The 24891-nt window shown below is 42.8% G+C and overlaps 2 protein-coding genes across 2 annotated transcripts; one reads left to right on the forward strand and one right to left on the reverse strand.

Annotated features, from left to right (window-relative positions):
- Positions 1–2811: 2811 nt before the first annotated feature.
- On the forward strand, positions 2812–13378 carry LOC147230612 (glycoprotein endo-alpha-1,2-mannosidase-like protein). Its single transcript, XM_086154051.1, has 4 exons — positions 2812–3464; positions 5930–6039; positions 9428–9504; positions 10884–13378. Exons 1-4 carry the CDS (start codon positions 2903–2905, stop codon positions 11518–11520), a joined length of 1386 nt encoding a protein of 461 aa, XP_086010177.1. The 5' UTR covers positions 2812–2902; the 3' UTR covers positions 11521–13378.
- On the reverse strand, positions 12557–22512 carry yrdc (yrdC N(6)-threonylcarbamoyltransferase domain containing). The gene is made up of 6 exons (XM_086154052.1): positions 22264–22512; positions 21138–21324; positions 19247–19361; positions 19020–19139; positions 14261–14391; positions 12557–14126 (listed from the first exon to the last, which is right to left on the reverse strand). The coding sequence occupies exons 1-6, from the start codon at positions 22427–22429 to the stop codon at positions 14063–14065; spliced, it is 783 nt and encodes a 260-aa protein (XP_086010178.1). The 5' UTR covers positions 22430–22512; the 3' UTR covers positions 12557–14062.
- Positions 22513–24891: the final 2379 nt, after the last annotated feature.

Genomic DNA, 24891 nt, shown 5'->3' on the forward strand with positions numbered 1-24891 from the left:
TTAAAGCTGGAGGGGCGGTTGGGAGGGGTTGAACTGGTCGAACGGATCGATCGATAGTGATTGATCACATCATGTTAAGATGTTGACTCTTGTCCTTGTGGAATGATGGATGAATCAAAGACATACAAGAGAAGTGAGTTCTCTCTCTCTCTCTCTCTCTCTCTCGAAACCTGGCGGATTAAAATGCAATCCTAAACAATAATGTTTAAAAAAAACAAATACATGAAAAATTGTCGTCATTAATTATAAGCCGAAATATGTTTTATTAATGATATACATGATATAATATAATTGTACGAAAAATATTAGCAGGATTGATTCCAAATTTAGGATTTTAGGCCCATGTTTATGCGTCGATCAATGAAATCGTGAGATAAAGATAATTCGTTATTCATTTTCTGCAGGGGGGGTAAAATTGTTTTGAAATTCTTGTACCGTCGCTGCATCTCTGGGTTCTGCCGAATGTGGCGGATTCTTTTCGTGATTTTAATCCCTGGACCCACAAGAACCGCCGCAGTTCTAACGTTATTATGTAATTCAAGGCCTCTCCGCAAAACATCACCACATCCGGTGGCAATATGACACATCAGAAATATAAAAATAAACTTGCCCAAACAGTCCGTAAAGAATTAGTCTCCCGTGCTGTCTACGTCGATAAGATATACTTTAAATTACTTTTCAATCATTCATATGATGAAACACTTCTTCTTAGGTTGTTTTTTCTTTTAATTTGAGACACTTTTGTGCATTAATCTCCAAATAAGATCACCGGATAAGGGCTCCTAACAATCACTTTAAATATTTTTATTGGTTTAAAAATAATAGTATTAATTATTATGAATTATTATTAACCACATAATCTATAAAGACTTTGTGGCAATATGTCACGTGTTTCAGTGCGGATTTTTAACCATATATGGGAATTTCCTTTTCAACAATCTCGAAATGATGTTTATGCAGAATATTTTCGAGCGCATGTTTGTTGCAACTGCGGCGGGTAAATTCGATCTTCTCGCGAGAAAAACAAACAAACGAAAAAAAAAAGGTTCGAACCCGACGCCACCTTGGAGGAAGTCACGTGATCAAACACCCATGGCTGCTATAGTTTTACAGAGAAATGCACCCCTCAAACAACAAACTTAATCCATCGAATTCACATTTGAATATTGCAAGTCGTCGAAAAATAACCGAAAAACCAAATGAATCATTTATTCATAAGTCAAGATTTTGTAAAACGTTTTGCATTTTTTGGCATCATGACATTTACGCCATTTCTGTCGTTTTGCGACACGTCATTGTCGCAATTAATTCAGTTTTGTCAACATGTGGGCTTTTGTTGAACTTTCTGTGTGAATATATATATGTATAGACGTGTGCGTGGGTGTGTAGGTGTGTGAGTGTGTATATGCATTTATGAAAGGATGTGCTGTATGTGTGTTTGTGTGTGTGAGTGTCTTTGCATGCATGCATGTACTTTATGGAAGTCAGTATGCATTCATCTAGTCATTAAAAAATTAAAAATAGATTAAATAGATACATTATCGAGATTATAAGATTTAAAAAATAACAAAAATTAAAAATGTGTCACTATTACTTTGGTTTTGAAATATTTCCCAGGAAAACTATTGTTAAATAATTGATAGATAGATAGATAGATAGATAGATAGATAGATAGATAGATAGATAGATAGATAGATGGATAGATAGATAATGTAGTTTTACGGTGGTAAATATGCAGATAAATAAACCGTGGGGCCTAAATCAGTTGAGATACAACACGACTCACTACTGCCCCCTTATGGTCACACAGAGAATTACAGTTTCGGGATTCCGGGGGGGTAGATGACGTAGTGGCAGTAACACGTGGATTTAAAAATTATTCTATAAATTTAGTATTTCCATTGAGTCTTCTCAGTGAACCCATTCATGTCATATTTATTTCATCTTCCCATCAGCACTGTCAGGTAGTATTTGCCTTATCGTGTTTGCCAGGAATCTCAATTGGTAATAAAGTTTGATTTACAAGTTCACGTTTCCGTGACTTCTGGATTTACCTTATAAAAATAGTGATATTATCATTTAACATTCCAAGTACATCTATCCATTTTCCATTCCAAATGGATAATGCACCTACCAAGAAATGTTAAGAATATACACCCAACGTGATCTCAAACTATATTTGCAAAATATATGAATCTCTCAGTATGAGTAAAATGTCACCCAATAGTTTTTTTGTACTACATGCACCTGAATATTTTCGTTAAAAAAAGTATCATGATCTCTCTATCGAATGTGCCTTCTTAAAATATTCCTCCATATCCTGTAAACTTCATTATAATATTCTCTGTGTTATCACATGTTATTAACATATAAGTCGCCCTTACTACTAGGGTTCCTGCACGTATACGCACATACTGCCTGTGAGTTTTCCAAATTGCCACTTGATGTCAGCAGAAGTCTAACTCTTCACAATCGGAGCCTTAACTTTAATACCAAACATCAGGACGTTCTGATCCACGACAGAACCCACGCAGCGTGTTCCGAGTCCGTGTCACCGCACGTAAGACGCTGGGTTGGGGGGGAGGATACAACTGGACAAAGTAAGGCGGATGTGCGGGGGGGGGGGGGGGGGTGCATAGGAAATCCCGCGGGAAGCCCACCCACCCACCACCCCAACGCAATTTCCACGCAACGCCTGCCGTGTGTCGAGTCCAAACATCCGGTCCGGACCGCTCAGGGTTGCACGACGCTTCCGGTTGATCGGCGGAGGTGGGAGGATGTAGCTGCTCCTGGTCGTCCGGACAAGGTGTGTGTGTGTGTGTGTGTGTGTGTGTGTGTGTGTGTGTGTGCGTGCGCGTGGGGGAGGGGGGGGGGGGTAGAGGAGGGACGTGCCGTTCGTTGGATGCCGAGCCGGGACGCACCGGGGAGGACCGGGGGAAAGATCGACATGGCGCGGCTGCGGAGGAAAGCGTGCGTCGCCCTCTTTCTCTTCACCCTCTTCATCTTCGGGACCATGATGGGACTGAGGACCCTCAAACCCGCCGAAGGCTTCCCGGATCTGGCACCGGGCGCGGAGCTCCTACCGATGATCGGCGTGAAAGCGGAGCAGCGCTCCGCGCCTCGGGTCGCGCCCGCGTCCCCGGCCGAGTCCCAACCGGCCGCCGCCGCCGCCGACATCAAACCCCTCCTGCGGAACACCGGTCCGGAGGGGACGGTGTTCTACGACGTGCACATCTTCTACTACGTCTGGTACGGGACCCCGCACATGGACGGCAAGTACATCCACTGGGATCACGTCCTGGTCCCGCACTGGGACCCCAAAGTGGCGTCCAGCTACCCGCGGGGGAGACACATGCCGCCCGAGGACATCGGCTCCAGCTTCTACCCCGACCTGGACCCCTACAGCTCCAGGGATCCGGATGTCCTGGAGTCCCACATGGAGCAGATCGGGGCTTCGGCTGCAGGTAAACTTGAAGGAAACTGCTGCTCGTTTTCTGTGAGTCTCCGGAGAGCGGACGTTGTTTCTCAACGCCCGCTTTCCTGCTTGAAAAAGAAAATCAGCACCAGCGTGGAGTGGACAGCTCCTCTCCACGCAGCAAGGAGCAACCCAGGCAGGGAAACAGCTTCTAACAGTGTTATAACATCCTAATAACTGCTCTAACAGTGTCAGAACTCTTAGCAGAAACTCCCAAGTAATTAAAAAAACACACATTGCACTTATTCTTCCCCTAAATCCAGTTATTTGCAAAGGAATATTTGAAAGATAAATAAATAAAAAGGTTGGGACGTTGATGCTTGGCGTGACAGGAACTGCCAAACTAGAGTCGAGCCCGTTTTATACTGATCGCTGTCGGAATACGTAATCAATGGATATGTCGGCGTCTGATCGAAAAGATCAGAATCCCAACTTCTCTCAGACAGAACATTGTCGCTTTTCACAGCTCGTCTTTCTAGCGCGGGGCGGGGTCAAAGGTCAGAGGTCAGAGCACGGAGAGGACAAGACCAAACGTCACTTTTGAAAAATTGTGTCACCTTGACGGGTGGATAATGGAGGCTCTGGCTGCCAATCTTTTATTCTATTTATTTATTTTTATTTTCCTTAAGCTATCCATTTAATTAGACAGCGGCCGGCCAAACTCTTGCGCTCTAGGCTCGTAAATAAATATATCCCGTAGCAGTGGCCATATTGGTAATACACACACTGACACGCATGGGGATTGAAATTTAATAGTCCCTGTGGCTCCCAAGAAAAGAGGACAAGAGTTTAATGAATTAGCCGGACCCCCCCATACACACACACACACACACACACACACACACACACAGAGTTCTTGGGCCCCCACCATGACAACTGCAAAGCCGTATCTCAGCTGTCGTCGGTGCACAAATGAACACTTCATCTGATCGAATTTATGGGACGTCACTCTCCGGAGACTGCCGCTGAAATATAAATAGTTCCCCGAGCTGAAGAGTGGACCTTCATCAGTCAGCTGAAGGATGCAGGTTGTCACAGAGACGATAAGAACACAAAACAACATCCGGGACGACATTTCTATCTGAAAAATAATTATGTGTAATTAGACAATCAAGCAGGGGGTCTTCTTTCGGTGATTTCACCCCCCACCGCCGCCACCATTTCACCGCTCCCGCTTCCAAATCGGTTTATAACTGTTATTAGGAGCCCCATGGGTGCCAACCATAAACATAACTGTGTGTTATAACTCTAAGAAGGGGAAAGATGTGCACCCTTATTCTTGCATCTGCAAAGTTTTGCAGTTGCATTTACTCTGTCCTCATATTCCACTCAGATGTATAAAGTATGGAGACAAACAAAGACAAAAGATGGCAAGATATGACTTGATATTCATTGTTATGATTTGTGATGTTTGCATCCAGGTGTACCTGCGCCAACTCCCAGCCTCTGCTGTCGTCCCTTTTTTTTTTTTTTTTTTTTTTTTTGCTCTAGTCGCGCCTTCCCAGGAACTTTTTTTTTTATATACTTATTTTTTTTTTGTTGGATTTAAAAAAAAAAAAAAAAACACAAGCTGCGAGAGTCCTATTATGTCCAATTTAAATCAACATGTTATCCTTGGGGGAGCCGTTGACTGAAAGTGAATCTGAACCTGTGCAGAATATGGTCTTCAAATCAGATAATTGTTGCTCGGGCTTCTTGTAGCAACAGCTTTATAATCCGCGTCAGTCATTAGAAATGCACATATAAAATCAAATTTTTTGGTCAATCCGTCCCCTATAATGGTGGGGAAGGACCTTATCTCTCGAAAGATCCGGCGTCTGGGCCGCACTCGCTATCTATGGACACTGAAGTTAGTGACTCCGAGTAGAGACAGGAATTTAGGGATATGCCAAGTGAGGCGGGTTTAATGTGGTGGGATTGACCTCCGGGGGCTGGACTTAGACCGGCGCCAGCTGCTTCCCGCACCTTGACTCACTGCGTCCAATCAGGGCAAATACAGGTGTCTGACGTCGCCACACCAAAAAAATGTCATAATGACAAAAATGACAAAAAAATGTAATTGTTCTGGTGCTGTTTGGAATATTGGAGACGGGTGACAGAAAAAATGGACCTTCAAAAGGATATTCTGTCGGAAAAAGTAACAAATGGGAAAGGGGTCAAAGAGGTAAAAAAAATATAATAATAATTAAAAAAAAAAAAAGTATTGAACTGGGCAGGTTGGTGTGCTTACCCAGCTGGAATAATAGAAAACCTAACCAAGGAAGTTGAAGTGGGACATTTCTGGGCCAAACAGTCCACGCTGGTGGCCTTCTCAAAATCAGCACCTTCTAAAAATATCACCACGACCGCTATGACATGTAATTACATACATATAACCGATAAGTTTTACAATGCGTTAAAGAAACTACTGGTGAGCCAGAATGGACCGTCACCCCCAGTGCATTTTGTGTCCAGGGGTCCTGGTGGTGTCTTGGTACCCCCCCGGCATGGCTGACGATAACGGGGAGCCCACAGAGGATATGATACCAGCCGTACTGGATGCGGCTTACAGACACAGCCTCAAGGTAAATGAAACGGATGTAAACGCAATTAATTTGTCAAATCTACTTCTCGATTTCATTAAAAAGCGCAGATTCCGCAACCCGCCCTCTCTGTTTACAAATCAAACTCTAGTCTGGGATGCGGACAGTGACATTTCAATTGGGCGTCAAGAAAAAGTGTGTCAAAGAGCTGCAGCTGGATTGGCTGTTTAGCGTGTTCCAAGTGAGCTTAGCATGTCGGCGCAGGAAACACGGCCGCGGGGCCACGGGAGCAGAAACCAAAGGGCCGATTGCCAATTAGGTCGTAAAAGAGCACTTTGGAAGGAAACAACCGCCCTCCGTGTTGGACCCTCTGCCTGCTGTCACCGCAACAGAGGCCGATTAAAATTTAACAAGCAGCGTTGTAACGCGATCCACCGATGTCATCCACCGCCCGCCTCCTGGATAGAGAAAAATACGAGAAAAAGAGGAATCGGACCTTCCCAGCATCTTTGCCAATATGGCTCTCGGTGTGTTTTATCAGCACTTCCCGAGGGGGGGCTTTCTCCAAAATTGGAGGCAAAGCTAATTCGGAGAATCTCTCCTCTGCACGTGATTGAATATAAGGAGACAGAAAAGAGATGCCTCCCGCCTCCCCGGCACCCCCACCCCCACCGCCATGGCAAACAGGTAGCATTAATATTGCATCCGCAGCTCAATTCACTGCAACATTAAGTAAAGAAAACCAGTCAGCTGACATACGGAGTCTGGAGTGTTTCTGCGTGTGCGTGGGCGGGGGTGTCAAATATAATCTCTCCTGCTGTTTGTTGAAAAGAAATACACTCATTGGGTTTAAAGTCGTCTCTTTCTGCATCTCGGTTGCAGGGTCGCCGCTTAAAACTGGCACGGCGAACTCACTCTGGATCATTGTGCCAATAATTGGAATTTAAGTAGAAGAGGTAAAAAAAAAGAAAAAAAATATAGAAAAATATTATTTGGCCAATATTTTTGCGCTATGTTGAAGGACCTCAGCGTGTTTGGGAAGGCGTGCGTTCTGTTTGTCTGTATCTGTATATCTATATTAGTAAATCATAAGATGAAAAAAGAAAAATACTGTAATGCTGCAAACCAGAGAGGTCAAAAGGTTACTGAATTTGTATTTATATATGTCAAGAATGAAATAGTAAGCCATGAAATGATGAATCAAAAGAGTAATGATATTGTGATTCGAAAAATGGTCACTATTGCTGAGGGTGGACATTAAAATGAGAAAAATTTAATGAACTTATGTAATAAAAGACTTGAATTTTAATTCATTTCTTGATTTTTAAGGTTCTAAACAGGTTTACCGTGTTTTCACTGGGGGTTCAATTATCAATGCGCTGGTCACATTTTGCTACAAAATAAAACAGGCCTGCAAAATAACAATTTATTTGTTTATTATCTGTCCATATTGCCAAAGCAGTTACAGCCAGGGAGATTAATAAGATTAAAAGGACGGTGCTGTTTTCGAATGCAGCACATTATATTTCTGCCCTACGTGGCTACGCTCAGGAACGCGAAGAGGTGAAGGGAAACATTTTTTATTTAGAAAGTTGTTTTTATTTCCCTCTTTTTTTTTTTTTTTTGAGCAGATGTAAGAAACCCGAGCACCCGAACCCTGCCGGTTCCAGTCCCACGCCGTGCGGCTGAAGAAGCGGGCCCACTTTGCTAAAAAAGACAGTGGTACTTCTTTTTTTTTTTTTTATAGGATTATATAAGATGAGCAGCTCCCACACACACACACACACACACACACACACACACACACACACACACACACACACACAGAGGGCTTGATCATTGCATGGTTGAGCTGGAGAGATGAATGTAGTGTAGCTGCTGCTCGACCCGAGTTCCAAGCTCCACCTTGATGACCCCCCAACCCGCCCCGCCCTCACCTGGGGGGGGATGGAGCCGCTCGGGGGTCGGAGGCGGGGGTTGGGGGCGACGCATCCCGTGTGATTCAGAACGCCTCTCCGAACTATCTGAACCCCGAGGGGCTGAAAAAGCTCCGATGTGTATATAGGCCACGTCGGCCGCCTGCCTGAGCACACGGGGACCCCTGGGTGCCTGATGATGTCATCGCTGAGTCAGCCTCACTTCCTGTTTTGGCACGACTGGCTTCCACAACAGGCCGAGAAAAGCGGTCTCGGTTTGCAAAAAGAAAGTTTTTTGATAATATCGATGTAATTGTTTTATACAGCTGTGCGCCATTGTTTCTGCATGCTAGGACACTAAATTCCGCCTCCGCTCAGCATAAATCACGGCTACCGAGGGCTGACGCCGTCAGTGTTTATGAGGGATTAGAAATGCTTCGACTGTCTCGTTTACCTCTAATGTGAAATGGGATCGGTGTGCCTGGAAAATGCGCCCGGGCTGCAATGAACACACACACACACACACACAAACAAACACACCGTCAACGATCCGTGGCTTCATATCAGACCTACATCAGTGGACGAATCTTTTCCGCCGTACTTTGAATCTGTATTTCAACTCAGTCGCCACCATTAGTTGCAAAAATAAATCGGGACCGTTCTCCTACCGACTATCCGGAAAACCTTGCTAAAGATCACGCGCATCTTCTCTAGATGGAGGGTCCATCGCTTGTCTTGACAACAGTGTGACGGATTGTTATAAAACCTGGAGCGGACGCCGGGCCTCCTCTCGGGGCCGAGCCCTAATGACTCCTAGGATGGATTGCGGACCCCCTTCTGGTCCCACTGGGGCTTGACTGTCACTTTGTCGATAATGGCACGGCGGTTTCAGGGCCACGGTCCTGAGAAAACTGATGAATTATACGAACTGTGAATTGATGTTTGGCTCGGTAAAAAAAAAAAAAAAAAAAAAAAAAAAAAAGGCACGTTTTCTTGGCAAGATCACCATCACGGATCCACATGGTTGGGATTTGTTTGATTTCAGAAGCAAAATGATGTTACCATGCTAAAGTTACGAGTTACATTCGTGTTTCCTGCGTGGAGCAGCCATCACGGCCGAGGGCTTGTTCCAACATAGTGGAAAAAAACGGATGGTATTTTACATCCTCTTAAGTTATTATTCAGCATCCATCATCCACAAAAGCCATTTTCCTCCACATTTCTGCCATTACCCATTGTTTCCTCTTTGTCATGCATAATTCGTGAGTGAATTGTCCATGAATGCCCTTGAAATATTCAACTTCAGAACATTTTCTTTTTTGAGCAGGCGTCACTTCATATCCCAGGTTACACTTGTTCCAACTCATGTTCTACAGCTGCAGGTTTTGCGCACTTAGCTCGCAAAACGCGGTGGACGGGCGACGTCAGAAATGCTGACCAAGTGGACTTTTTCACCTTCTAAGACTGTAATATGATGAAAGATGCCGGTCTCACGGTGTGTTATACCTTCCCAGGTCACGTTTCACATCCAACCCTACAGAGGGCGGAATGACCAGAGCGTGCATGACAACATCAAGTACATCATTGACAGGTTGGCACTTCGTTTTAAATCCCAGAATGAGAAAATGCAGTAGAAGTTGTCCAAAAATTAACAGTAATGTTTTTAAGTCCAGCACAAATGCATCATGTATAAGTACAACGTGTGCAAGAGTGTTTTAATCGCGTAGAAATACGAGGGGATTTTTATTTAAGATTATTTGATCATAAGTTTTCTTTCATCGCATTGTCACCACAAAATCCAATTCAAAAAGTTACAAATTATAATTTATTAATGACCCTTTTCATAAAGATAGTTCAGTACAGGTGTCAAATAAAAGCAGCGGGTATAAAGTACAATATTTCCCTCTGCAATGGAATGGAAAGGCAGTATGAAGTAGCACCAGATTTGCAAGTAATACTGTACTCTGACACATGGTTCGTGTCTAAGTACACACAAACCAAAGTCTTGAATTTGAACCTGTGAATTCCTTTCACATAAAAAACCATTTTAGCCCAAAAAAGAATAATACATTTTGGAATTAAATGAATTATTCATCTTATGTGTGAAATACCGTTGACTTGCTGACTGCATGCAGATGTAACTTTACTTTGAGCTTTTATGCTTCGATGCTTTCACTTTAAAAAAAACCCCAAAGGTTGCTTTACTAAAAGTACTTCAGTACTTTTGCTTTAACCCACCCGAAAATATCACCAGGCACATTAGTCTTCTTCGAAATACAGCCAAAAATGCATGGAGGAGTTATCATGAAAGCACAGAGGAAAAACGTGGAGAGCTTTGTTACATCTCTCAGAGGACTTTTCAACGGACTTAGACTTAGAAATAATAACTAAAAGTACGCTGGAGCTCACTTATCATTTTGCTTGTTTGTAATTAAATCATAAAGAACGCTGTCAGCATTCTCTGTTTGTTTACCCTGTAGAACTCTGTGAAAAAAAAATGGAACAAATGCATAGATTCAACCGACTGTTTGTATAATTAAGAACTTACAAAAAAAACAACTAGGATTAGTGTTTTAAATTGTCGCCTGTGTGTAAAATAATATTGATAACGATAATAAAAAACTATAGCATTGTAAAAACTACATGCGTGAATCAGTGATATTTATATTTATGCTTTTTTTTTATTTTGGCTCAAAATACAGCATGTTATGTATTTGTAAAAATGCTGTTCAAATGTTCATTTTTAAAATCAAGTTTGACAAAACAGGAAGGTGTGATTCTTTCCACAGGAAAATCAGCTGTTTTAACCTCTTTAGTGTAAAGCCTAAAAAATATAAAAATGAGGGTATTTGAAATTGTTTCTGGGAAAAAAAAACAAAAAATAAAAGTTAAATCACAGAAGTTTTTTGAGGGTAGCTGGTTCTCATTGGAATATAAGTAATCTATTATGGGATGTCATTGTTTCTAAAGGTACGGGGACCACGGAGCCTTCTACAAGTTCACCTCCAGCACAGGGAGGAGTCTCCCTTTATTCTACATCTACGACGCCTACCTGACCCCTCCGGAGTCCTGGTCGGAGTTTTTGTCAGCCACCGGCTCCCACAGCGTGCGCGGATCGGCCTACGACTCCGTCTTCATCGCCCTGATCGTGGAGGAGAGGCACAAACATGACATCCTCGCCGGCGGTTTTGACGGCATGTACACTTACTTCGCCTCCAACGGCTTCTCCTTTGGCTCCTCCCATCAGAACTGGAAGGCAGTCAAGGCTTTCTGCGATGGCAACAACCTCATCTTCATCCCCAGCGTGGGGCCCGGGTACATTGACACCAGCATCCGCCCGTGGAACAACCACAACACCCGCAACCGGGTCAACGGCCGTTACTATGAGACGGCCCTGCAAGCGGCCCTGAACGTGCGGCCGGAAATAGTCGCCATTACTTCCTTCAACGAGTGGCACGAGGGAACCCAGATAGAAAGGGCTGCGCCCAAAAAAACCATCACCCGGGTTTACCTGGACTATCAGCCCCACGGGCCGGACCACTACCTGGAGCTGACCCGCCGCTGGGCGGAGCAGTTTAACAAGGAAAAGGAGCAGTGGCTCATGTGAGCTTTAAAACAAATCTTAGAAGCAGCGACGTCTATCAAAGAGCTGGGATTTACGGATTGCTTTGTCGTTCCATAAACGGCTATTTGAGACGCAAATTCTTGATATACATATTAATAAACAAACTGTATATTCATAAATACAGTGTCGTCATGCAATGGTCGCCATGCAATGGTCATGTTTCTCTTTCCGTGATATCCAGGCGCCATATTGAATTCAGGCGATGCTTTATGAGCTTAAAATACGAGGAAAAGTTAATTGACATTCAATGGCAACGTTGCGAAGACGATAGCAACCGTTGTCACGTAGTAGCCGGTCAAAGCTTTTAACATGTTGCGACGAGGCGTTATTGTTGACCATGCAGCACGTTTACCCTTATTCCAGCGTCACAACATGGAGCAAACTACAAAGATGATTTGTCGGGAGTTTACCGGGACATTATCGTTGACAGATTTGGAATCACTTGGTCAAAGTAAAGTTTTTTTTTTTTTTTGTTAACCAGCTCAGCATGTCAATAATCCAGTGTGAGCCTGACACTTTGTTTACGTTGCAATCACATTAGCATTAGCTTAGCCAACTCAACTTTGATTGGTTCAACATCTTGGTGATATCTGACGTCTGTTTTCCATTTTCTCTTCTGAAAACACTGAATTCTTCCTTCACTTCCTTGGAAAGTGAGCGTGTGATTCTCACCATGAAAAAAGCAGTTGTATGATCTACTCCAAATATCCTGGGTGGATGTATGATTAAAAAATATTGACAAGCAAATTAATTAAATTGCCACAGAACGGTCCGTGAGATATGGACTTTGTATTGTTAAGTAAAAGTTACTTCGGGAGTAAAAATAAGCGCTCTGTCACGGTCTTGGTTCATTTATCTTTTTTTAGTCTGATTATTGATTTTTAACAATAACTAGTTTCAAGTTCAAACCCAGGCACTTGATAAAAACATCAATCTTGAAAGGGGCTTTTATGAGTGTTGACGGGAAATCTTTCGCTTTGCATCGGAAGATTCAAAGATACTGAAACAACAAAACAAAGGTGGAATAAAAGTGGGCTTGTACATTTATTACAGTTCATCTTCCATCAAGTTAAACATATCTCCCCAGTGTATATTACATTATTTTAAGTATATATTGCTGGTGTCCGGTTTGAATTGTAAGCCTCAGCAAACGCACAAGCTGATAAAATAAAATAAAATAAATAAAAAAGGGGGCAAGAAATTATGTTCTGGAGCTTCGTTGGTAAAGTTATTTGCATTTCGCACGCAGAGAAGTATTTAAAATAAATCTGGATGATGAGAGTCTAGTGTTGGTTCAAATGCTCCCGGTGTGATAAAATACATAATAAAATCTTTCACACTACATTGATTTTTTAAACATTCACTGTTTCAGATCAAAACAAATTATTTCTATTTATTTATCTATAGTCTCATCCAGGCTTCCCTGTGTTCCTCAGATAAATGTAGAGAAGTGCATCTTCGCATTTTTCCCCTTGCACAACTTCCTATTTAAAACATACCCAAGTGCTACCGCGATGATGAAAATGACAAAATCAAGTTATTCGCACTTTTACTGGGGTTTGTTTGCATCATGATTCAGATTGAGAGCACGGTCATGTTGTCTGCTTTGGGCGTAAAAGCTGACGTACACTTTATTAAAGTGTGAAGGTGTGTCACAGAGACAGGAGGGGGAACCAGACATGACCGGCGTAGATAATAAACGCTTAAACTGAATGTGTATTAGTGTCAGACATGATATACACATCATTGGATCATATTTTAAGAAGTGTCTTGTGTAATTCCTTAATGTATTTGATGTCATTTTGCATTTACAAATGAGGATATAAATTTTACCGCCCGACACTCTGAGTGCCTCTGAGTTCCACTGCTTATGAAATATTCAATGGTCTTTGATTAATTTCATTTCAATTGTCTCGTATTTCAAATTAAGAAGGTGCTCGTCGAACAGTTACAGCTCAGTAAAACACCGGTCCAGGGACCGAGGCTCGAAGTTTATTATTACACGGATCTTTAATTTACATTTGAGATCAAGCCAAATTAAATGTGCTTTGGGCTTTATTATACAATCTTTCTTCAAAATATTTTTACAAATGCAAAACTATGCTTGTAAAAAAAGACATACGCCCTCTCTTGGATAATTGCAGTTACATGCAAAGGTCCCAGAAATTTGCGAGTGTAAAAAAAATAAGGCTCATATGGAGGTTACGCCAGACCGAAACGATGCCTAGAAAGTAATGGTTTATTTTCATAAACCGAAAAACCTACAAAATAAAAGACCCCCTCCCACATTTTTCAGTAAATAGCATGACAGAAATGAATGCAGAAAATACAATATTATCATAAAAAATGTAACACATTCACTCAATTCGGTGTGTCACGTTTAAAACTTTGAGTGGTTTAGTATTCACGGCATTCCTGAGTGAACATCGCTCCCATCGGTGCCGTGGAAAGTCGGAGAAAACAGAAGAGGAAGCTTGGAGAGGAACTCTTGTGCGTCTCAGCATGTTGAGGTGTCAAAGGTCATTCATCCCAAATCCTCCAACAGTCCATATTTGTTTTTCAGCACATCAACCGTTGATGCAAAGGCGCTGAAATCAGGGTTATAGTGATGAGAATCAGACAGTACGTTCTATGTACTTTTTCTATGTGTGGAGTAGCAAAATTGCCACATTACAAATCAATGTAAACTGCTGCTTGTAACTACGAATAAAAAGAAATTTACCAGCCTGGCCTGATGATGCGGTATTTTCCGTACACTGCTAGGTCCACCACGGTTGACCCCAGCCGACTTTGGTCTGCGATCGGCCCGCCGTCCACCACCACTGCTAGTTTGGGCCAAAGTTCCTGAAACTCCTTTGGAGTGGAAAATTAAGACTTAAAAACTGTACTTCGCTGAATCCTGACCTACATGGCTCCATTTTCTAACGAAACAGCCCCACTTGATTATTTTTGAATGTTTTTACCCAATGGGAGGAGTAACTAAGAAACAGCTACCGCACTGCTGGAGAGCTCATTTCTTCCCAGTCCTAACAGAGTAAAAAAATAGAACTGCTACAATACAGCTAACTGGTGACAAAAAATACTGCAACCACAATGCTAGCAAAGGCTAATGGTCTACATCATAGCTAGACAGAGGCTAATGCCGCACTGATGAAGTCAATACACAAGTGGTAAACGTTGCACATAGAAGTAGCAGCTAGTTATCCTCTACAGTACAACACACATGGGGGAAGCTTGTGTTGCAGCACTCCTGAAAACACGTGTAAGTTGTAAGAACTCGTGCATCTTCTGTCTTTCTAGTCAAACCTTTTTCCCTCCCTCAAAAAAGCAGTGTGGGTGTGTGTATGTGTGTGTGTGTGTGGGTGTGTGGGCTGCTGTGAGAAGCAAATGCTAGCTTAATGCATTTCAGGTTACCTGTATCTCTTCCCAAATTTGATCAAAAATAGACTTGGGCAATAAAAACCTTGTCAAGGGCATTTTAGCAATATCGCTTTCCCGGCAACATTTCGGTGTCTTATAGTACTATGTTCTTGTGGATAGGTGGGTGGTTATTACAACACCAAAAGGAAGGACAGGGGCAAAATTAATTTTGACATTGACTGTTCGTGGGAAAGGGCTGGAAGTGATTTTTTTTTTTTTACTATGTAGTCAGGGTGGCAAGCAGCAGCCCTCCTGGTGTGTTTTTAATTTAATAAGAGGTTAACACGCTGGTAGCACACTGCCAATATGCTAGCACACTGCTAACCAAGGTGGAAAAACTGCTAGCACACTGCTAACCAGGGCTAATGATCTGCAAGCATACTGCTAATTGAGGCTAACGTTGCGTTACCACACCGCTAATCGAGACTTATGCACTGCTCACGGAAGAATTATTTCAAGTCGCTAACCGACGAAAGCTAACATTTCCTCCGGCAACCGAAGGCTTTTTGTTCTGGTTGCAAGGGGACTTCAATCACATGATTACACGCTACCCAGTTTTTACTAGCATGTCAACTTTCACGCACGAGGAGGCAACACTCTGGACTGTGTGTTTAGCAACATTTGCAGCGTGTAAAGAGCTCTCTCACCCTAACTGACTACATTTCCATCCTGCTCGTGCCAGCATACCGCCCCCTGCTGAGAAGGGTCAGGCCAACAAAGAAGACGGTCACTGTGCGGCCCAGAGGTGCAGCCTCTGTGGTCCAGGACTGTTTTCAGTGCACAGAATGGCAAAAAGCAGCCACGGGTGAAGAACTAATGCAACTCCCTCCTTGCCGGTGCCCAAGCGGTGACCATCAGGCCTCTGGAGCTTATTCAGAAAGCGGCAGCCCACCTGGTGATCAACCGTCACAAATTCTCCCACACAACCCCCCCTTCTTGTGTCCCTTCACTGGCTCCCGGTAGCCGCCCGCATCAAGTTCGAGACCCTAGTGCTCGCCTACCGGGCGGTGAATGGGACGGCCCCGTCATATCTTCAGGATATGGTCGAGCCACACGTCCCTATTCATCCCCTCCGATCTGCCACCTCTTGGCGACTGTCCGCCCCATCACTCCGAGCCCCCGGCTGCCGATCGAACCGGTCTCGGCTCCTCAGTGGTGGAACGAACTCCCGGAAAAGGTCAGAACAGCAGGGTCGCTGCCCATCTTCTGCGGTGATCTGAAAATGTACCTCTTCACCAAGCACTACCCCGCTAATCGCACTTAGCCCCCCCCCAAAAAAAATAATAACCCGAAGAAATGAATGTATGTATGTATATGGTTTTGAGATGGTTATTTGGCAGTGATGACTTCTGAATAACGACTACTGCTACTTTGGATTTTCGGTTATTGAATTGCAATTTTTGTAGGTCGCTTTGGATAAAAGCGTCTGCTGAATGACTGTCATGTAATGTAATGTAATGAGAGGTGCAGCCATCGCAGAGGCCAAAGCCACCAACGCTCTGAGAATTCAGGGCCACTTCAACACCAATGACCCCCGGCGCATGTGGAAGGGCATCGAGTTCATTACAGAGTACAACACCAGAGATGCACGATGCCCGAGGGACCCGTCGCTGCCAGATGCTGTCAACAGGTTCTGCACTCGCTTTGAGGATCCTGACATCAACCCCCAGCACCACCAGATGACACGCCCATCAGTGTGACCACAGCAGAAGTGAGCGAAGCTGCGGGAACATTCCAGGGTGGCTACAGACGGATTGTGTACACCGGCTATGTGAGATGCTGGCGGACATCTTTAACACGTCACTGTCACTGGCATGCCACATGCCACCATCGTCCCCATCCCCAAGTGCTCCACAGTGACGTCCCTGAATGACCACCGACCAGTTGCTCTAACCCTGATAGTCAGGAAGTGCTTCGAGAGGCTGGTCACGAGCCACACCAAGGACTCTATCGACGTCACTGTGGACCCTCACCGGTACGCCTACAGGAAAAACTGTCTCATCGGTGGTCCATACAGCCCTCACCCACCTGGAGAGCAGGAACTCCTACGTCCGTCTGCTCTTCCTGGCCTTCACCGCCATCATCCTACAGATTCTGGTGCAGAAGCTCCTCTCACTTGGACCGAGTCCCACACCGGGAGACCGGATCCTGGACTTCCTGACCAGCGGATCAAAAACCATCAGGATTCACAACACCGTTTCCTCCTCCATCACCGTCAGCGCCGGCTCGCCCCGGGGCTGAGAGCTGAGCCCCTTCTTGTTCACTCTGCTGACGTATGACTGCTGAGCTGTCATATTGTGAAGCTCGTGGATGACACGGTAGCGTGATGCCTTACGAACAACAATGAGTTAAATTACAGAGAGGAGGGGGAACACCTGGTGCAGTGGTATAGAGATAACTTCTGCATCATTGTGAAGAAAACCAAGGAGATGGTGGTGGATTTTCAGAAGGTTCAAGCGCCCTCCCCTGCACATTAGAGGAGAAGCTGTGGAAATAGTCTCCGGCTTCAGGTACCTGGGTGCGCACACATCCAATGGCCTAACTTAGAATACCAACACCAACTGAACGCTGGTCAGAAAGACCCACCAGCACTTCTTCTTCCTCAGGAAGCTGCAATGCTGAACTTGAGAACCCAGTCTTGAGGAGCTTCTACCACTACAAGGTGGAGATCATCATCCTTTGCAACTGCATCACAGTGTGGCACGGCAGCTGCACTGCTGCTGAGATGAAGGGTCGGCAGAGAGTTGTAAAAGCTGCACAGAGGACTGTCGGGAGCAGCCTTCCCACCGCCTTGGATCGCTAGATGTCACGAAGCAGGGGGAGGGCACTGCGGATCATGAAGGACTTCACACATACCACACACAGAGTGTTGAGGAGCATTCAGAACAAAACCACCAGGCTCAGAAACAGCTTCTTTCCAGAAGCTGTCAGACTGCTGAACTCCAATCGTGCTCTGTAGACAGAGCAGCTCTCTCTCTCCCTCTCCCTCCCTCCCTCCCTCTCCTTCTCCCTCTTCCTCCATCCATCCTCATCACTCCCAAAGAGAACCATAACATCTTCATCTCTGCGACCTCTAGCTCTGCCTCCTGTCTTTTCGTCATTGTAATTGTTCCTAGACCATACATCATCGCTGGTCTCATCACTGTCTTGTACACTTTTCCTTTCATTCTGGCTGATAGTTTTCTATCACATAGTACCCTTGACACTTTTGTCCACCCATTTCAACCTGCTTGAACCTGTTTCTTCGCCTCTTTTCCACAAACTCCGTTGTTCTGGACTGTTGACCCTAAGTACCTGAAATCCTCCACCTTCTCGATCTCCACTCCCTGTTGCCTCATTGTTCCACCTGGGCTCCTCTCATTCACACACATATATTCTATCTTGCTGCGACTAACCTTCATTCCTCTCCTTTCCAGAACATACCTCAACCTCTCAAGATTTTCCCCCTCCTGTTCCCTACTCTTACTACCGATCACAACATCATCTGCAAACATCATGGTTTATTCCTGTCTAACCTCATCTGTCAGCCTGTCCATCACCACTGCAAACAAGATGAGGATCAGAGAAGATCCCTAATGTTACACCTCCAGCACAACCCACCACTGTCTCACAACTAGCATACATGTCCTGCACCAATACCACCAAACAATCAAAGTGCAATATTTCATTATCACAGGTGCAAAAATACAAACTACCTCCTTGCTTTCACATGTAAATTTAGTGCTAACAGGGCTAACTTTTGCCTCTACATAATTGTTATTCTTACTTGTTAACATGTTTACATTGTTGCTATTTGTTTTTGTTTTTTTGCTCATTTAATTATTAATTATAACCACAAACTGTAAGTTGTGCTGGTATGACTATAAAGATTCCTGTAATTCATCATTCATTTTAATTTTCACTGAGGAGTAACAACTGACAGACCAGATTAAATATCAATTCTGAAAGCAGTTCAATGAAAAGAAAAAATTAAACCCATTCATACAAACAGAAATTAAAATATGCTTAAACATTTTTCTGCAAAAATGTCACATTGCTAGGATGTACAACTTCAAACTTACATGGACGGCGACAGTGCTGCTCTGAGCACTGATGTTTGCGCTGGTGAGAGCGAGGGGCTCCTTGCAAGCCTGGCAGAGGCGTCTGATAAAGGGACAGTCTGGGATGCGAACTCCGACCCGCTGAGGGACAAGGGCATGACACGGACTTTAAAAGGCTCAAGTGTGAATAAACACAAAAACATGGATCCATCCTTGTGGATGGATTCACACAAAAAGGCCAGACTTACAGACGTGAAAGGATTGAAATCTGCATTGAGGAGCTCAGAGCGCTCAAACACCAGGGTGACGGGTCCAGGCAGCAGGTCCGACAGCAACTCCTTTTGCACCATCACCTTACAGTACCTGCGTGAGAGAAGCAGCGCGCACACACACACGGGCGGACAGACGGACGGACACACACACATACACACAGTGACCCTTATGTAACACATACTAGGTGATTCATCTAGTGCAGCACAATTCAGAAATGGGTGCACAGGTTGTGTGGGAAGGGAACTAAATAACATTTTAATAACGGTCAGAAGCTCCGTCTCTTGAACGGAGATCTCATTCATGCTTTGGAAATAAATGAATATTTAAATAAACATCAATCAATCAAATGCTGGATATCAACACGTAAAATGCAGATTTCCCCCTCCCTTTTCAGGAAACTTCCTCTCCCATTGATTTCATGCATTTTTCCAGGAGATTTCATGTAATTTCACAATAATTTTCCTCCCTTGTTCTTTTTACAGGCTCTCTGCAGTTTTCTTGCTGTTGCTTAAGGAGGTTCCTTAGTAATTCTCAGCTATTGTCTCTGTATTTTTCGTCTGATTATGGATATGATTTATTTCTTAAATATCAGACAATTTCTTGCTGATTTATGGGCAATTACCCGTGTAATTACATCTATTTATTGGTATTTTTTCTTCTTCCTGATACTACTTATTTACTTAATTTACTGTGTGACAACGACTGAAAAAATGTTTGATAAACGTTTGATATTGCAATAATGCAGGTTTCAATGTGAACATAAAACATAGGTAACATTATGCACATGGGATTTGGGGGTCATCATCATTAATAAATTTGTGACATTGCAGCCACATGGAAGCATCACACACACACTTCCACTAGTCCAGTTCATCAGAGAAATCGATCCTCCATATAATATATTGTGTGAAAACTCCCTTTGCATTAGCAGGACATTGCAATATCCAATATATTCTTTTTATTACATTTTGCCCTTGAAGGCGAAGAGTCATTTTTGCAGTTATTACAAAGAGTGATTTCCAATGTCAGAAATTAGTTTTGAAGAGTTTAACTTATTCAGACTATCCAGACAAGGAAGTGAGATCATTTTGTCCGAAAACATTCTGGAAACAGAGGTATATTCTTAAAATAAATTAGTCATTTCCAGAAAGCAGTGAAAGTCAGACTGAGCGGCTATTACACAAAGGCCTGAAGCTCAGGGCAATAAAATGGGATATAATGCCAGCGAAAAGTATGAAAAATTTAAAGCTATTAAAAACCATATTAAAATGGCAAGGGAGATGTATAATACTCTTACATTTTATTACATACTTTTAATGATTTTTTGTAGTTCCCCTGAAGATGTAAACATGAAAAATATATTGGGAGGGGAGGTGTTTACTTATTTTAAAAGGGATATTTGGCAGTGAAACTGCATTTGGAGTTTGACGTGGGAACAAAAGGCTTTTCTTTCTTTTTAAAAACAAAATGCATCAGAATGCAGTGAAAATACAAACAAATGAGGTTTAAAAAAAAAAAGGATAAAACAACAACCATGACAATAAAAGCAAAGAAACAAATGATACAATCAAAACAATAGGGAGGTAATACATTTAATAAACACTTGGCTTTTTCAAGGTATTGAGATATTGTGGAATTTTCCAATATCATATTTAAGCAAATTAATGCAATTAAAAAAAGACTTAACGGTAATAAAACTATTCCTGCGCAGCTGACAATCATTTAAAAACAGCCTTTGGAATTTGAGTATATACATTCTGTTTCCATACAACCCCCCCTCCCCACGGTCACATGACCACACGTGGAACATCAATCCCAATTTGACATTAAATTACTGGTACAACTGCAGTGAGCCACTCTACTTACTTATATATATCCTGAATTTCTCCCACACAGATGGCCAGTGGCTTTAGCTCATTGCGTCCCTTGATGTTGTAGGTTTTTCTGATGCCGTCGGAGTTCTGGGCCAGGCACGCCAGGCCATAGATGGTGTCTGTCGGCAAGGCAACAACGTGGCCGTTCTTGAGAGCCTTAACAGTGCACCACAGGGCATCTGCGGAATTTAAATCCAAAAGACAGAAGTCAGGATTGAGGCCGTGCAGCAAGTGATACAAAGAGGTTGAGGATGAATAAAAAATACTGAGCACCTTAATGTCATTGTGTTGATATCATAGAGTTAAGAGATTTTACTATACACAAATGAAAATGAATGTAATAAGACCGAGATACATATTAGAAAAAAATATGTTTTTTGAACTATAGTTATAGAAGCACCCCATTGTTTTTCTTAGGATACTTGATGATATTTGCTTTTTGCAACCAACAATGACCCCGTCAATGGTAGTGACATTGAATGCCAGCAATCATGGCATTATATATTTTTTATGGTTTAAGTTGTTTTTCTGTTTAATATCCATTTAAGGTTGATATGTATGTAATTCTAAAACAAAACATCCCAATTCTGCAAAAAACAAAAAAAAAAGCCAGCTCCAAATTGATATAGAAATCACAGAAGAGGCTGAAAAAAATTAGTAAACAAACATATTTTTGGAAAAAAAAATTCCCCAATAATTTGAATGTCTTCAATACACATTAATATGGATTGAACATGTATATGATTGAGATATATTCTATGTTTATAAAAATAACATGAATATATGAATCTTTGAATATCTTGGTATTACATGAACAATAACCAGGTATGTTTATATGACACTAAGCTCAGTTTAATATAAAAGACAACTTGATAAATAAATACATTTGTTTATTCCTGAAAAGAGGTAGGGAAATGTAAGGACACATCGTAAACAAATAACTCGCACTGAATAGAAATGCAACAAAACCAGTTCCTGGGTTGACCATGTGACCAGAAGCTGATGAAATAGGCTGCCGTTTTTACGTTGGTCAATATCGATAATCGAGGATCAAACTCTTCGGTTATTGTCAGACAGACAGCGGCAGCCCCTGCAACCCGCTCCCGCCGGACACGAACCTGTCTGGGCCTCCGGAACCAGCGGCCCGTTGCCGGTCTCGGGACACAAATGTAGCACTTTAGTCTTCAGTTCTTTACACATCTCGGATCCGCGTCGACGAACCGCCGCCGACCCGCTGGCTCCTCGGGAGATGATCGTCACGGCGAGGCCGAACACGGACTTCATAAACCGGCGTGATCTTGTCAGCGGGTCCTCGTTTCTCAGCTGAGAACCATGTTGCTTGCGCCGAAATCACTTCCGGGTTAAGCCCCTCCCCCAAACAATGACGTAACCCACAAAGAACTTAAAGGGCGACGACGGTTATTTAATAAAACCCCTTTTCTTTTCTATTTTAAACTGTAACTTGTTAAATTACATTTTATTATCTATATCCATACAACAATGTATAATAATTATACTCTGTGTGTTGAAAGCTTCTAATCATTTTTTTCCAAATTATATCAAATATGTTGTAGCACACCACTTCATTTTGCACTTAAAAATAAGTTTCATGTTAATGAGAGTTAGTGACGGTAAAGGAATTTTAGAATTCAAGTTAATTTTACATTACTTCAAATAACTCCCAAATGTGACAGAAAATGGTTTCTCAATTACGTTTCAAGAGGTTTCTCCCCACACAGTCCAGGTGGGTTCGACCCCAAATCACTGTGTTTACATATCGTCAGCCTCTTAAAATAATCACCTAAGTAATTTTTTCAGATTTTTCAGGAAACACATAAAACTGAACCATTTGACACACTCTTTACATTGGCAATTTCTACCAACGGGGTAGAATGGCACAATCTGTTTAACTGAGGATGTAGGCAATTTTGTCAGAGGTGGTCAGCATCATGAGGAGATGATTTGGGGGAAAAAAAAAAGTAGAAAAATGACTGAGGAAATTATTTTAAGAGGGTGACGATATGCTTAAAGAAACTTTTCTCGTTTTTTTTGTTTGTTGTCAAGTCAGAATAAAACTTGTTCAACATAAAACCGCCAACTAATTTGGGTCATTGAATGCACCTGATGAAGAACATCAGACTCACCTGTTGGCCTCTGACCCACTTCCGGTGTAGAAGGTAAAAGTGCATGCGGCTTCTGCTTCCAGCCTTTCCCGCGATGTCGGAGCGCAACGAACCCCAGCCCCCTCTGTCTCCCGGGGCAGAACAGGTCAGCTTCCCCTCCTCCGGCACCCAGATCCACGGGTAAGCTCCCCTCTTACGGGACCTTTCTGCCCCCCCCAGGCGCTGGGAGAGATGGAACAGAGGATGGAGAACCTGTCTGAGAAGGTGATCTTGTGTGACCAAGTCCTGCGAGATTTGAAAGACCTGGCTGATGTTCTGAGGGTGAGTTCCTCCGCAGCCATGGTCGGCTTCTGTGGTTTTGTTGAACTTGTCTTTTTCTCTCCCCTCAGAAGAAATCTCTACAGGATGAGACCTTCCTTCCGCAAAGCTGAACGGAAATGGACCTGGAGGATAATTTTCTGCATGTAAATAATTGTTCACCAAGCCCAGTAACACTTCCGTGACAAGTATAAGGTTTTATTAGTATATATTGCTCTCAATTCAGAAAGTTTATCATATTACTTTATACAAAACAAGCATAAGCAAACGTTTTCACATTATACATTCTTTTAAAAAATACAAATCCTCAATTCCTCACTCTTTGGGTGACAAGACATCCCTTTGGAAGCTCTGTTTTCTTCCTTTTGGAAAACAAAAAAAAAAAAGGAATTAAACATTCCAAACGGTCCATTTTTGCAAACAACCTGCTTCCAAACACGCGTCGCCTTCAGGGATTTGCACTGGCTACGAGTTCCGAAAAATGTCAAACCGTATCTGCTTCCTGTTTGCACCAAAATACTGGCTGCTGTAAAGTTGGACTCTCATCGGAAAGGCTGACACAATTACATAAAAGGAGTGGGCCCAGATCAATCCTGTTGGAAATAAAAAAAAAAAAAAAAAAATGTATATATCTATGACCCAAATAATTCTTAAAACAGAATCATTAAATGAGCCTTTCAAACAAATCAGTGTTGTGTTTTTTAAATTGATACCTCAGAGGCGAAAGCAAGCATGAACAGAACACACCACAAAAATCCAGGCTCACACCACATGTGAAATTCAAACTATTGAGATGAACTGTAAGAGGCATGCCTTGTATGGATCGGAAAGGAAACTTTTGGCACAGGAGTTCTGCATATCGCATTATAGAATGGGTGGAGTTATTTGGGGATCATGTTATGCCACATAAAAATTGCATAGTTTTATTGTCCGTATGTGGTAAATGGCTGGAATGAGGTGAATTTAAGAATAGGCTGAGCACATCGCCCCCCCCCCCCCAAAAAATCCTGTGGCTGTAGGATCAGCGTTATAATCAATGAATGCCGCACTGATCGGAACACAAACATAATACAACCATGTGTGGATAAAGGAAAAACAAAATTCCAGCCAGTTAGAAACTGAACAAATCTACCGTCATGTGTAATAATTGATGTGCATATGGGACTGGTTCGGTTCCGCACATATGAAAATGTGCTACTTTCACCTGGCTGTACGCCGTTTCTCTGGGAAAGTGTTGGCCTGGGTGCGGTATGCATGAAAAGAAACGCTTGCTTCCCTGTGAGGGTGAGTTGAGTTGGCAGGTCT

The sequence above is a fragment of the Fistularia commersonii genome, chromosome 10, assembly GCF_037954325.1.
Source record: "Fistularia commersonii isolate RoL2024-O1a breed Wild chromosome 10, RoL_Fcom_v1.0, whole genome shotgun sequence".
Taxonomy (NCBI): domain Eukaryota; kingdom Metazoa; phylum Chordata; class Actinopteri; order Syngnathiformes; family Fistulariidae; genus Fistularia; species Fistularia commersonii.